Genomic DNA, 14,494 nt, shown 5'->3' with positions numbered 1-14,494 from the left:
TGAGCATCTTCTGGAGGCAGCAGAGGCCACTCTGGAGGGGAGCCAGGCAGCCAAAGGCAAGCATTGGGAAGGCTCAAATTCTGCCCTGAGGGATGCTGGGAAATTGGAGATTGGCACCTGCCCCCAGGGCTTGGCCTTTGTCCCTGGTACCCCACCGTGCCTGCCCACATCCACTACACTTGAACTCAGGATCCTTTCCCTGTGAGCCAAGACATGTCGCCAGTCCTGCAAGAATGAAGGGAGATATGGTCAGGGCAGAAGAAGGCAAGTTCCCTACTCTGGGCACTCTTCAGAACAGAGGGTGGTCTGTTCTGTCCCTGGTGCCCAGCAGGGAAATGTATTTGGGGTAGATCATTGAGTGGAGGCTCTGGGGTGAGGTGGGAAAGGCTCAGAATGATTAACAGGAAGGACAGAGGACACACGTACTTGCTGTGCAGCATAAACAGCCTTTGCGAAGGCAAGAAGGAGAAACAGAGAAGGCCAGGGAAAGAGCATGTCATTTGTCATGTCTGTTCTTGGTCCCCCATTATTTCCAGCCTAAGGCCTAGCCTGACCCATGGCCTTTGGCACCCTGGTAGCCTGCAGGCCTAGTCCCTAGGAGCTCTCTGTACACAGAGGACTCTCGCTGGCACCATATTGGAATGAGGTTAATGAATGGTGTCCAGTTCTTCCCAGACCCAACCTACGCACCCCACATCTCTATACAGGGTGTGCCCAGGGGCATTGCTAGCTGTGTTTCCCCATCTAGTTTCTTCCAGGTTAAGAAAAACCACATCCAATCAGAGGTCCCAGGGCTGGTGAGGTGTGTGAATGCAAGTGTGGACCTTGACTCCTCCCTCAGCAGTGGCAGTGCCCTGGGACACACACCCCTTTCTCTTCTCTCCCTTCTGAGCACATATAACTAGCTTTCTCCCAAACTATAATTTATGCTGTCTTAGCCCTGGAAACTTCAGATTGATGGGGACCAAGAATAAGGGGAAGGATTATGGATAACAGTGGGGGCAATTGGCTGCCATGACAACTTAAGCCAATCCTTCAGGGTATTTTTTCCTTCACCCCAGACCTCCCAAGCCCACACTCACTCCACCTCCCGCTTCCGGATGGCACGACCAGAGCCCAGCACCTCAGCCACCTTGGATACGATGGGATCATAGTTCATGCTGGCCACAGCGATCACCTCATCACCTCTGCAGAGAGAGGGTGGCTAAGCCTAAATACTGCCTGGCAGCAGCCTTCCTTCTTGAAGACACACTCTGTCCACTGGAACCCAGGGAGGGATCTTTCCTGGGGTAACAAGAATGGCCTAAGCACCTATCCCTCCCTATTTGTCCCAGCACAGGCATCTTTTCTCTAGGGAAGCTCTGATCCTCAGCAGGGCTCAGGACGAGGGTCCTGTTCTGACATCACCATTCTGTGTGGCTTTTCTTGTTGTAAGTGGGCTGTCAACACCCACCTCAAAGAGCTGTTCTGGCCCAATTACTGATCCCTTTCTCACCTTTCCTCTGCAGTGCCTCGTGCCCAGCTGCTTGCCTCCCTTTGCAACTTGGTCCACCTTTGGACTAAGCCCCCTCCTCAGAAGCAGAACTTTTCTGGGTTGATTCTCCATTCCCAACCAAGCAGCTCTGCACCCCTACTGCACCCGATAGTTCTCACTTGGTGTAAAAAGCCACAAATTTCAGCTCTTCCAGATCCCCTTGGATGATGACGTCATCAAAGCCTTCTCCGTAGCCTATAGGGTCAAACAGGTGGGTGATGCCATGTGAGCCAGGAAAGGAGACGGGGATTTCACAAACTCCCCACCCTGTGCCTTATTAACTCCTCTCAGGACACCCTCCCTGCTCCTTTACTCCCTTTAGGTAGTCCCTAGGACTGCCCCAAGAAAGCTGCTAATTTGCTTTTTCCTTGTGTGGTCACGATCCCACCCCTAAAACAGTCCAGACTCCGCCCCATCTGAGGATCTGGTTACCTGTGTAGCGCAGACTCTTGCCGAACATAGCAGTCCACAGGTAGGGCACTGTGCTGATCTCCGCCTCCTGAGCCAGCATGTTCTGGGCCGCCACGCGCCCTGCGGGACCCAGGGCCATGTGAACCCTGACTGTCCTCACCATCTCCACACTGCCTGCCCCAGCACTCTAGGGACCCCTGTCAGGCATGGCTACTCCTGGATCCCCTAGAGGTCCAGAGGTGCATTGTTAACCTAGCTGGTGGCCCACCTGAGGTACCAAGGGGACACCTGGCTCCAAGCCAACCACTAGATTGCTTCTTTGGAAAATTTGAATGACAGACATGTCCTGCCTCTCTGGAAGGTCTGCTCATTGGAGTTGTGGGCTGCCTCATCATTTCACTTGTGTACACACACAACTAATCAGGCACATTAGGACTGAAGAGGGAGGAGAATGGAGACAAGAGTCAGAGAAGCAGAAATGACAGCCACATGCAGGGTCCCAAGAGAACAGCACAGGTGGCTTCTCAGTTTCTGTATGCCCCCACTGGACCCATAGCTGGATATACATCAGAATACCCTGGACCCTCCCAATTTTAAATCCTAAATTCTAATTATATTTGTCTGAGGAATAGCCTTTGTTTCCTTATAATGTAGCAGCAACTTTAGACCTTAAACTTGAACATTTGAACAGAAATCAGCACCAGGAATGGGGTTTCAGGCAATAGACCTTCAGATAATGGCAAAGGCAGAGGAAAGGGAAAGTGAGTGCAGGGGCTAGTCCCCATCTCAAGCTGGGATCTGGAGTTCCTCTCTATGAAGCACTGAGGTGGTTAATTTGCTGGCACCTGTAGCTTCAGTCCAGATCAGGTGTGTGCAATGGGTGAGGTTTGGGGAATTAATGGTTACTAGTGTGAAGAAGGGAAACTATTCCACAGAAAGTACAGTATGCCCACTGAGCCTGGACTAGATGGGGCCTGCACAAAACAACTGAGTTTACAGAGAAGTTGAGTAGTCCAAGGGAGATAGAGGTACTGACTGGGAAGCTGGCCTACTAAATCCCTCTTTCCCTCTCCAGGGTACAGGTAAGTCAGAATTCTGTGGAATGTATCCTTGAGGACAAAAGGAAAGGAGACTAGTGAAGAAAAACTGGAATGGGTGGTTGTCCCTGGCTAAATGGTATATCCACATGGTTCTGGAAGAGGGTCTCTAGAGATGAGCCACAGGGCTTGTTGTGTGAACTGGTTTGATCACCTAGATGAGGCTGGCTGTAAGGCCACAACAGAGCCTTGAATGCCTAACATAGGATCCAGGAACCCAGACCAACTGAGGCATGACCCTGGGGGAGGCTGAGACCCTGGGATAGCCCCCCAACTTGCCTCAGGGCTGGCCATACCCTGGGCATGAGCCATTTGCCAGTGGGGGATGTTCACTTTCCGATTGTTCCTCCAGGCAAGGGGAAAAGTGACAGCATCACCAGCTGCAAACACACCTGGGACATTGGTCTGCATCATCTGTGAGGAAAGGGCCAGAGCTTCATGGGTGGGACAGGGGACTGACCTGGACCTCTAGCCACCCCCAACCCAGCACCCTTCCCAACCCATTCAGCCCCACCTTGTTGACAGGGATGAAGCCTCGGGAATCCAGACCAATGCCACTTTGCCTCAGAAAGCCCGTTGCAGGCACCGCACCTAACAGGACACAGGCTGCCATGTACACACTCTGGTTCCACCCTTATTTGGCCTCACTGCTCTCTATGTTCCACACCCTTCACCTGCTGTACCTGCCCCAGACATCACATCCACGGGCTCCCCACTCCTGGGGCTTCATGCATCCTGTCCCCTTTTGCTTGCATTCTACAGACACCTGTACCTCCCATCAGGCCTCAAATATTGCCTCCTGCAAGAAGCACCCCATGAAGCCCCCTGGAGGGGTCAGGAGGCCATGCTTCTCCAACCCCTGTGCTACTTCCCAGCTTTGCCCTTCTCCAAACTGCCACTTCAGGTGGAGTAGGAACAGTTAGAAGCTTGTTTTGCATCATGCATCCCACACAGAGCATGACATGGAGCTGATTATTAGTCTGCAGCAGTCATTGAGCACATGCTCCATGCTGGGCCTGGGCTAAGCCAGGTACATGTATTTTCCACTGGCCCTAGGAAGTGGGTACTGTTTGGGTCACCATTTTACAGATGTGGAAAGTAAGGGTCAGGGAGGGAAAGAGACTAACTCAAGGTCATTTGTGAACTTGTGCAGGTGGCTTTGATGATTCACGCCCACCTGCCCATCCACTCACCAATGCCCACCACGCAGACATCAGCCCGAATGACCTTGCTGCTCTTCAACACAACCTCCTTCAGCTGTAGGGAGTGGGTGGGTAAGCAGGTAGGCTCAGCTCCTGGGCTCATGGAGAGAAGATAGAAAACAGCAAAGAGACAGGAAAAAGGCCCACCTTTCCCTCCTGAGCCCGTAGCTCTGACACCTCTGTCTGCATATAGAACTTCACCCGGTTGTTCTCAAACATCTGTCAGGGCAGGTAGGCAGGTGGGCAGTAGATGAGAGCCTGGTCAGGGTCTAGTGGACACTCAGGATATCAAGGGGCAAGGGGGTGGGCTCACCTTCATGAGGGCACGACCAACACGCTCCCCCAGGAATCTCCTGAAGGGCGTTTCCTCCAGCTCCACCACAGACACAGAATGGGCCTTCTCAGTTAGATAGGCAGCCACCTCCATACCTGAGATGGTGGGCAGGGGCTGGCAGATCTGGTGCCTGCACCTAGATCCAGCATGCCCAGGGACTGGCTATGAAAGCCTGAGCACCACCCCTTACCCCCAGCTCTCACCCAAGAAGCCAGCTCCCACGACAACTGCATTGCGGCCCCGGGCCAGCCTCACCACACGATTGGCATCCTCAGGCGTCCGGATAGTGAACACATTCTCTACCTCTTTACCTTTGCAGCTCAGGGTCTTAGGGCTAAAACATGGCAGCTTCAGTGAGACCCTCCCATTGTGGCTGGTGCCTCACTCAGTGTACAATGGAGAGCAAGAAAGACACCCTCCCACCTGCTTCCTGGTGCCAACAACAGTTTGCTATACTCCAGCTTGAAGCCATCCTTGAACACGACCTTCTTGTTTCTCACATCCACCGTGACCACCTGCAACCCCCGAAGGCAGGGTGTGGGCCTGAGCATGGACCTGTATCTTTTATCCATTTATGGGTCCTGCAACATGCCCAGAGCCCAACCAGACCTGAGCATGTCTCATGGGGTCTGTTCCAAAAACTTCCTAGGATTCAATCTTGAAGCTTAAAACTTTGCTTCTTCTCAAAGCCCTCTACATACTCCCAAGTCCTACCAGGCTCTCCCATCCCAGTCCTGATCAGATCTTCTCTCTCCCCACACCCTAGGCCCTGTGAGTACTCATGATCATGCTAATAAGAAGGTCCAGTGCTGCTTCCCAGGCCTAGGCAGTGAAACTGCAAAAGGGACAGCACCTCCAACATTCCCAGGTGTCCATATGGCCCAATGCTCTTCATGGTTTCCACTAATCCATTCTCTGGCCTGTTTCTCATCCTCAACCTCGTACCTGAGCTTCAGTGAGCACCTCGATGCCATAGGCTCGGAAGAACTCCTTGGGCCTCAGGGCCAGTTGCTCAGGTTGTGCATCCAGGGACTGCAGGACACAGCCAGTGTGAGACAGGGTCAGGCAACCATTGTTTCATTTTACAGCAAAGGACATGGACCCCAGGAAGGGTGAGGACAGCCCTGGGTTACATGTGGGTTGTAGGACAGAACTCAACACACGGAGATCTTTTGGGGGCACCACAGGTAAGCAGATTTGAGTGTAGTTGGCAGTTGGCAAGTCCCTGAAGAGGTGATAAGCAAAGCTCCCAGTAGGCGTGACAGGAGACCCCAAGGGTTAGGGATCCAGGCCCTGCCTTGTGCTGACTGTCCCCTGCCTGATTGTTATCATTTGCCCTACACCCACACCTTGCTGAGCTTTGGCCGGTCATAGGGGAGATGCCGGTCCAGTGTGCATAGGACGATCCGGTCTGAGAAGCCCTCCTGCCGCAGTGTCTCTGCACACACCAGGCCAGCAGCACCTGAAGGGAGGGAGCCATGGCCAAGAGACATCTTATCTCCTACCATCCACCTCCACCCTCCTTATGATAATCTCAATACTAACCTGCACCCACAATGAGCACATTGGTGCTGCCACTATGCCCAGCACTTGGAGAGATACACTTGGCCATCACCTTGGTCCTTCGCTGCAGCTGTAGGGCCTGGGAGCAGGGGGCAGTTGGGGTCATCTTAGCAGATCAGGTTCTGCTATTCCAGCCCAGTCTCATCCCCACCATGAAGTTCTTCACTCTGCTCCTAGTCACACATTCCGGACTTTCTTGCACTGCAGGGCCTTTGCACATGCTGTTTTCTGAGCTAAGATGACCTCCCCACCTCTGCCTGGGCTCTGAGCCACCCCTCACCTGCTTGCTGGCCCGGACGTACACCTTCTCCTTCTCAATCTTCACCTGCAAGGGCAGTGCTGCTCAGGATCAGACTTCGGAGTGCTTCAGCCCCTGACTCTGTGCCCCCAGGCTCCCACCATGCCACACTCCCAGTCCCACCTGGAACTTGTGCAGACTATCCAGGCCTGGGAAGTCCTCCAGGTCCCCAGTACTGATGTTGAAGCAGGCACCATGCCACGGGCAGCGCACCCGGCCACGGGATAATACTCCTGGAACAGTGTGGTATTAGGTTGGAGCCACTAACATGGTTCCTCTCCAAGGATCCTTGCACCTTCTGGTCTTCATAGCCCAGGAGACCTCACTAATAGATGAGGACCCAGGGCCTATGGAGGAGTCAAGTGGACCTGGGGGCTGGTGAAGCTGGGGCATGGATGGTGCAGGAGCTAAGCCCCCTACAGGGAGGTCCTTCCCCCACCTCCCATATGTACCCTGTACTTCTCACCTTTCACCAGGGGTGCACCGTAGTGTGGACACTTGTGGCCCAGGGCATGGAATTCCCCATTGTCTTTCACCAGCAATACCTTTCCCCAGCCCAGTTCCACTTCCCGCATCCTGGAGAGAGACTGCACTCAGAAATCAGGCCAGACAACAGGCACCTCCTCCTGGGGGCCCCTCTTCTCAGGATCCAGCCTCATAGGTAGCAGGCCCAGACCATCAGAAACCCAAGGACCATGACTCAGGCAGAAGCAGGTCATAGGCCCTTCCAGATCCCCCCACCCTAGTTCACCTCCTCATCCATGGCCTCTCCCTTGCCCTCCCACCTTGGACCTTCTGACCCCTCCTCCCAGGCCCAGCACCCACTGGCCATTCTCCAGGTCCTTGACATGGCAGACAGCAGCCTCCACGCAGTCCTGAGGGCCGGGGTAGGGGTGGGGGGCTGGCAGGCGTTCTTCAGTGTGGAAGTGACGGGCTGTGCCATTGCCCTGGTAGGCCCGGGGGCTGCCTTTCCCACTAGCTGACAGTTCCTCCTTGCCCCGCTCCTTTTCAGGCAGCACCACCTCAATCTTGAGTTCCACTGTGGGTAGGGCCATATCATGAGCCCCTTAGCCCAGCCCATCTTCTTGCCCACCCCAAAAGCTGGGGGCAGAGGCCAGCCCCTCTGAGTTCCAGGAGGCTCAGCCTTCCCCTCAACTTCTCCAGAAAGTCTTTTGTACCCCAGCAAAGCGACAGAGGAAGAAGGGCACCAGAGGGTGGCTTTCTTGGTCAGCTTGAATTCATTTCTGCATGTTTTCTTTTCTTTCTTTCTTTTCTTCTCTTTTTATCCACTGCTGGGGATCAAACCCAGGGCCTTGTGCATTTAGGTAAATGTTCTACACCCCCAGTTCTGCACATTTTCTTTTTCAATGTCAAAATTAATGAGAGGGTTGCAGAACAGTTTCTTCAACCCTGAACCTCCCCTCTGTCCAGGAATCTCTGGAGGAAAGAACCTTGATGTCTTATGTCATGCATATTCTGATGGATGACAATTTCCCTAGAAGCTCAGGGACACATTTAAGGGATGATTCATGTACATTCAAATATGGGGTCCAAAACTGGGTGTAGCTCAGTTCACAGTAAATTCTGGATGATTAGAAATTGAAGATTCATTGTATTATTCTTGTAACTTTCCCATAGGTTTGAATTTTTTTTTTTTTTTAATTAAAGGTTCACAGGGCTGGGGATTTAGCTCAGTGGTAGAGTGATTGCCTAGAGTGTGCAAGGCTCTGATTTCACCACCAAAACACACACACACACATGCACACACACACACACAAATTTCAACTTTTTTTTTTCTTTTGGTATTGGGGACTGAAGTTGGGCACTTAACCACTAAGCATATCCCTCAGTCCTTTTTTAAAAAAAAATTTAAATTTTGGGACAGAATCTCACTAGAGCCTCGCTTTGTTGCTGGGGTTGGTCTTGAACTTGCAATCATCCTGCCTCAGACTCCCACGTTGCTGGGATTACAAGTGTGTGCCACTGTGCCTTGCTTCAACTTCTTAAAATAGTTATTCTCATCAGTTTGAGATTCATCCATAATTTCCCCAAGTCCTGGGTTTCAGTGTCTATGTGCAAGAGTCTAGGGCTCTGGGAATAAATGAATCCCATGAGGAGAAGGAACATGTAGACAGTTCTGGACAGTGCAGAAGGCAAAGTGGACCCCCGTGCATGGCCTCCACACAGAAGACACTTCCTCAGTGTACCCATATGGCCTACTTTAGGAGGTAGCCAAAGACTGTCATTTTCTTCTTTATACTTTCCCACATTTTCCAAATTCCCTATGACATGCCTTGGGTATTTTTCTAATTAGAAGGGAACAGTAAACAGAATTTTTAGCAGTGATAATCCGGCCTCCTGGGCTGCTGCTGCAGGGAGGAAGCTAAGCCCCTGGCACAGCATGGGATGATGTGGGAGCAGGAGGTGCCTCTCTCAAGGAATCAGAGCCTCCAGACCTCTGCTCCCTTCTACTTCAGACCTAACACTCCTGAAAAAAGAACTCAAGAACTAGGGATGGATACTGAGTCACATCCCCTGGCCTTTGTCTGTACCATTTGCTTGACCAGGGCTGCCATCCTTCTAGGCTTTGGCTAACTCCTACCCATCTACTCAGACACAGCTCTGGTGCTGCCTCCCTTGGCAGCCCAGCTCCTGCAAGGCCCTCCTCTTATGCTGAGCTAATTCACTCTGTTTAGACCTCCTGTCCTCCATCTGCATGTCCCATCCCCCAGCTCAGGCCTAGGAGAGGCAGGGGATAGTGGCAAAGGTCAGTCAGTTCCTGACTGGGACTGAGAGGGAGGGTGTATGAGCACATAGCCACACTGAGGCTGTCCTGTCCAGTGGGGAGTTTTCCTCCATTTTCCACACTTTATGTAATGGTGTTAGAATGTTTTTGGAAGAATTAAAAAGAAAAATATTTCAGACTCAGCTGACATCAGCTATGACAGCTGTGAGAGTCCACAGGAACAGCCTGGCGGGAATGCCAGATAACAGCCAAGCCAGGCAGTTTCATCCTCCACCTCCTTCCAGAAAGCTCCAAGGCACACTTACTGATGCACGTCTAATGAGAAGACATTAATTCAGGAGCAGCAATAGAAGGGTGGATGGGGGGTATTTGCTCATTCATAGAATCAGGGTCTTTCTGTTGTCCCTTCTTACCCCAGCTGAACACTCATTCCCACACCCTGAAATTTCCTGGGCTCACACCCGACCTGTCCAGCTTAAGTACCTGGGGACTGAGCCTCCACAGGAGAATCCTGGCAGAAGGAAATCCAGCTCAGAGAAAAAGGGCCGATACTGTTCTACAAGTGTCTCCCAAGTGCAAGGTCCTGTGCTAAGCACAACCTCATTTTATAAATGAGAACAAAGATCAGAGAGGTGTAATCACCTGCCAAAGCCACACAGTCTGGAAGCGACAGTGCTGAGTTGAGGCTCAAGAGCCCAAGTTCTTAACACTATCCCTGGGAAAGTGAAAATGGCTAGCCCTCATACTGGAAGTACTGGGGCCAGGGGTCCCAGGCAGGCCAGCCCTTTGGGGTCTTTTAAAAGAACCTGTAGGTGACATCTTTTGCTCAGGACTTCCTGCCAGCCCAGCAGGTGCTTAGTTTGGGGCCAACTGGCATCTTCCTGTCTATTTCCATGGTAGGAAGGCTAAAGTCAAAACAGTGGACGTCATTTTCCTAAGCCATACTTCCAAAAGAAGGGTAGTAGAACCTGGCCCAGATCTGGGTGTCCATAGCACAGCCAGTGCAAAGGAGGATTGTGGTTTCTGGGGCAGGTGCAGGTGGGTCCCCCTGCCTGGTGGGGCATAAACATCTCTCTTCCCTCCCTCAAGTTCTCCCTTGAACCCAGGAAAAGGAGAACACACTCACAAGTTCCAAGGTAATGGAGCTGATGGATATCAGATAAAGGGAGCCCGGGTGAGCTGGCAAGGGTAAGTTGGCCAGGGCAGGGTGGCTTAGGTAGATGTGGGTGGCACATTGGTTGAGTTCTAAAGGACTCTTTAGGTCTGTTTCTCCATCTGTGACATGTCTGCATGCCCTACCTCCTGGGATGTTGTGAGAAGGTAGGAAGGAAAGTGGGGGCCTGAAGGACAGCCCCACACATAGGGTCTCCAGTGGAAAGTAGATGTGGATTCCCCCAGCACCCTTGCTGAAGCCAATTGAGCTAGACAGGGTAAAGATTTCTTGTACAAATGGTAAAGCATGTCCAGGTGACAGCCTAAGTCTCAGAAGGGGTCAGAAGAGGTAGGGACCTTCTTTGGTAATAACCTGCCCACTGCACCCTCTCAGCAACTTCAAGAGGTCAGGGAGGGTAGAATCATTTCAAAGAGAAGGAAACTGAGGCTCAGAGAGGTCACACAGTAGCCAAAGGCATTCCTAGAGCCCCGCTTCCCTAACTCAGCCATGGGAGGAATCCTTTCCTCCCCTTCCAAAGATCCAGCTGCTATTCCCACCACCAGCCCCAAATAAAGAGAGGCTATTACTGGAGGGGCACCTGGAAAACCTCTCCAGATGCCCCTACCCACCTTCTATCTCAGCACATTAACATTCCGGGCTCCTGCCTAGTCTGACCTACTTTGGAGGCCATGCAGAGTGTAGAGGAGACGGGGAGGAAGGTAGTGGAGGAGGGAGAGAGGCAGGAGGGAGGGAGGAGGCAGTAAGAGAGGAGGAGGTACCTGGCTTGGGCTTGGAGAAGCAGCCGCCCATGGTGAGTGACCTGAGGACCAGCAGGCAGGCAGGGGCACAGATGGTTGGTCTGTCGGAGGTCTAGGGTGCCCCCCATGGGACTGGGTCTCCCGCTGCCCTTAGAAATGCTGGAGTTGGCATCCCAGTTGGAACTGCCTCTAGGACCTGCAGGGGAGACTGGGCATATTAGGACAGGGCTTTCATGGGGTGGGGGTGGGGGTGGATGGAGACAGAGAGACAGAGACAGACTGGGGGGGTTTCTGGGAGAGCCCTACATTTGAGATAAATCTTGCATGTAGGGGACCCTGAAGGGCACCTCTCCTTTGAGGCCTGTTGAGACTCAGCACCCCATGTCCCCCCTCTTCCTGTGCATGACTTATGCCCACTGTCAAAAGACCCCTTCTGTTCCAATGTAAGCCACCCTCTATCAAGTCCCATAGCTGCCTTGTATAAAAATCATACCTGATTTCTGCTAACTGCTCGGGCCCCTAGCCCTTGACTTCCCTTTTCCAAATCCCTTTTCCAAATTTGGGAGGAAGCTCTGGGACCATCTATTTTCCCAGGAGGCCACCATTCTTAGGTCAAACCTTGGGTTACCTTGGGCAAGACAGAGCCTTCCTGGTCCTTGGATTTCTTCTTATTCCAATGCGAGTGACACAGGGTTCTCTCTGGCCTCAGCCTCCACCCTGGCTGGCAGTCCCTGGACACCTACCTCCTCCAAAAGCAAACACTATTCCTTCCTCTTAGCCCAGCAGTGGACGGAAGCTGCTGGGCCTTGAAAGGCAGGGCAGGGTCCAGGAGGTGGCTCAGTCTCTACCCCTCCTCCCAGTGTGAGCTGTGGCCAGGAGGGGCTGTGGCAGGGGTGTGGGGCTAGGCCAGTCCACTGGTCCCCAGGGAAACCCAGCTTTGTGGTGAACAAGAGCGGGCGGCCAGCCCGGGACTAATAGGGTTGGGGGAGAAAGAAGCCAGGCACACAGCCCTGCCACAGTCCGTGCCTAGCAGCCATAAAGGTTCCCCCACCCCCACCCCTGGCCCAGTGGTGCTAAGGTCATGCCCAGCAGAAGTCTGAGAAACTGAGGGGCCAAGGTCTCATCAAGGTCAAGCAGCAGGTCGGGGAGTGGCCTCCCACCCCCTTCCCCACCTTAGTTCTAAGAAGAGCTGGGCTCCAGGATTCCTTATCACTCTAAGGCCCTGTGAAGCATTGGGCTGGGGGATGGGGCACCTATTCAGCCGAAAGATCAGTGCAGCAAAGGTGTACTCAAGGCATAAGGTGGGCCTTCTGGAAGATGCAACTTATGGGTGCACTTTGGAGGGCCCAGGACAAATGTGCAGCTGTCTCGTTTACAAATGACCTTTCCCCAGTTCGTCCCACTGCCACCCTCACCCCATTTCCCCTGGAAGTTCTTTCTGAAGTCTAATTTGAGGTGGGGCTGAAGTACCCTTGGTCTAGTCCAGATTCCACGAAAGGCCTTGGGGGTGCCTGAGAGCAAAGGGAGCAGGAAGAAAGAAGGACAAAGTTGGGGAAGGTCCATCCACTGCCTGGTTTCTGATCTTACCTGTCCTTGAGACATCCATTTCAGGTGAGGAGGCACCCAAAGTCACTGGGTGTACCTTTGCTCTTTCCCCCACTTGTCACCAAGGCATGTCTATAAAACTCAGCTGCCACCTGCTCCACCTGCCCCCTCCCTGGGCACCAAGGAGCCCTTCCTCTGCTTCTGGGTTCACTTGTAGCTCAGCCCTGCCCACTCCTTCCTGCCTGTTCTCAGGGTTCACTCACTGGACCATAAATCCCAGAAATGGTCAGACCTGGTCTTGCAACTGTGCGCTTGACCAAGCTGTTCCCTACTTTCCCAGGTGTCAGGGGTTGAGGCTCTGAGGTGGGCCTTCCACCTACAGTGTGCTAAGCCAGCTTGCCTTTGCCCACTCAAAGGCAAAGGTCCTTGCTATGAGCACGGTAGGAGGCACCCCCAAGTTTTGGAGAGTGCTGTCTCTTGCTTACAAGATGCCCACTGCTGTGAAGTTCCAACCGTGCCCAATGCTAACTACCCACCAGGATCTTGTGTCTTGTCTCAGGGATTCCCATTAACCCCTGAGGGAGGTACTGAATTATCCCTACCTCACAAAGGCGCTCCTGTCTTTCCCCCAGGGCTCCCAGGGTCCCAGAGGGTGCAAGGCTGGGTAGGAACCTCTTTGGATCTTTGGCATAAGTCAGTTCCCACTTCTCTGCTGTCCCCTCTCCCTGGTCCCACTATTCCCGGGTGTGGGCCCACTGCCCAGCTTGGGCCTTCAGGGCTTTCAGGCGCCCGGGGATGGCATCTGAGCTCCTCAGCCCTACATTCAAGTTGGGGGGGGGGGGGGTTCCACCCCCGCCCTTCCCCATGGGGCTCAGGCGCCAATCTGTCCACTCTCCCTGCTTTTGCACGTGCAGTTATCTTGTTCTGGGAATCCGTTTCCATCAGCCTTGCCGGCTGTGTCCCGGTACCGTGCCAGACTCTGCAGCCCAGGAAGAGGAGACTGGCACACAAGATTCTGCTGGGAGCCGGGAGGGAGCGCCAGCACAGGAGGGAATAAGGACGAGGGGTTCTCCAGTCGACCGCCTCTCTGATCAGGGCTTCCGAGCCCCCGCCCCCAACGCACGGGTCCCGCACCCGGGACCCACGGGCGCATGAGTGGGGACGGCAGGACCCGTACACTGGGTGGAGTCGCGGGTGTTTCGGGGGCTAGGGTCCCAGAGGTGGGCACTCACCTGGATCTGCGCGGGCCTGGGCTCTGGAACCGCTCCGGGCCGCGGCTGCCGGGGGTAGGGTGCGGGGGTTGGGGGAGGAGGAGCGGGCGGGGGCGGGGCTGGCGCTGCGGCGGCACTGCGGCCGGGGAGCCCGTGGCGCCCAGCACCGCCCAGCCGGGCGGAGCAGGTGGGGAACCACCAGGGGTCAAGGGTCAGTCTAGGGGCCTTGGAGTCGCGATGGAAGCCTCCGGGCTTGGAGAGGCTGACTAGGGCTCCTTTGGACGTAGACTCTCCTGGCCGCGGAGAGTCTAATGTGGGTCTGCTGTGATCCTTGAGACCCCCACAAGCGACGCCAAACTGGACCGCGTGCCGGGCCTCTAAACCATCCGTGGGCTGCCTAAATTGATTCTCTAGGCGAAACCTTCCCAATCAGGAAAACCTAATTCACGCTTTTCAGCCCCTCAGAGACCTTCACCTGCTTGGGGAGTTAAGTTTCCCAGTTCCCTTCACTCCCTCCAACCCCATCATCACACACCACATACCAGGGTCTGTTTTAAATTCTATTTTATTACATTTTCTTTTCCCACCTGTCATTATTCCAGAAGAACTTCCTGGTTCTCCATAAATAGTGGTACACCCTGT

General features: G+C 53.7%; 1 protein-coding gene across 6 annotated transcripts; it reads right to left on the bottom strand.

The window, feature by feature from the left end:
• Window positions 1-49: 49 nt before the first annotated feature.
• Window positions 50-13,950, bottom strand: AIFM3 (AIF family member 3). Of its 6 annotated transcripts, none has more exons than XM_079150364.1 (21): window positions 13,874-13,950; window positions 11,118-11,292; window positions 7,265-7,478; window positions 6,906-7,015; window positions 6,563-6,672; window positions 6,422-6,466; window positions 6,124-6,220; window positions 5,928-6,040; window positions 5,524-5,610; window positions 5,002-5,093; window positions 4,782-4,912; window positions 4,558-4,673; window positions 4,392-4,463; window positions 4,236-4,299; window positions 3,557-3,633; window positions 3,339-3,456; window positions 1,967-2,065; window positions 1,654-1,729; window positions 1,083-1,187; window positions 427-447; window positions 50-225 (listed from the first exon to the last, which is right to left on the bottom strand). In XM_079150364.1, exons 2-21 carry the CDS (start codon window positions 11,146-11,148, stop codon window positions 186-188), a joined length of 1,818 nt encoding a protein of 605 aa, XP_079006490.1. In that variant the 5' UTR covers window positions 11,149-11,292; window positions 13,874-13,950; the 3' UTR covers window positions 50-185. The 6 variants fall into 6 exon arrangements, 3 of the variants coding, with proteins under 3 accessions (XP_079006490.1, XP_079006492.1, XP_079006491.1); XM_079150366.1 differs by having other exon boundaries at window positions 5,928-6,016; XM_079150365.1 differs by lacking the exon at window positions 427-447.
• Window positions 13,951-14,494: the final 544 nt, after the last annotated feature.

The sequence above is a fragment of the Sciurus vulgaris genome, assembly GCF_902686455.1.
Source record: "Sciurus vulgaris genome assembly, chromosome: 8".
NCBI lineage: Eukaryota > Metazoa > Chordata > Mammalia > Rodentia > Sciuridae > Sciurus > Sciurus vulgaris.
Note: the sequence above shows the minus strand (reverse complement) of the source record. Positions and strands in the feature narration are given on the sequence as shown.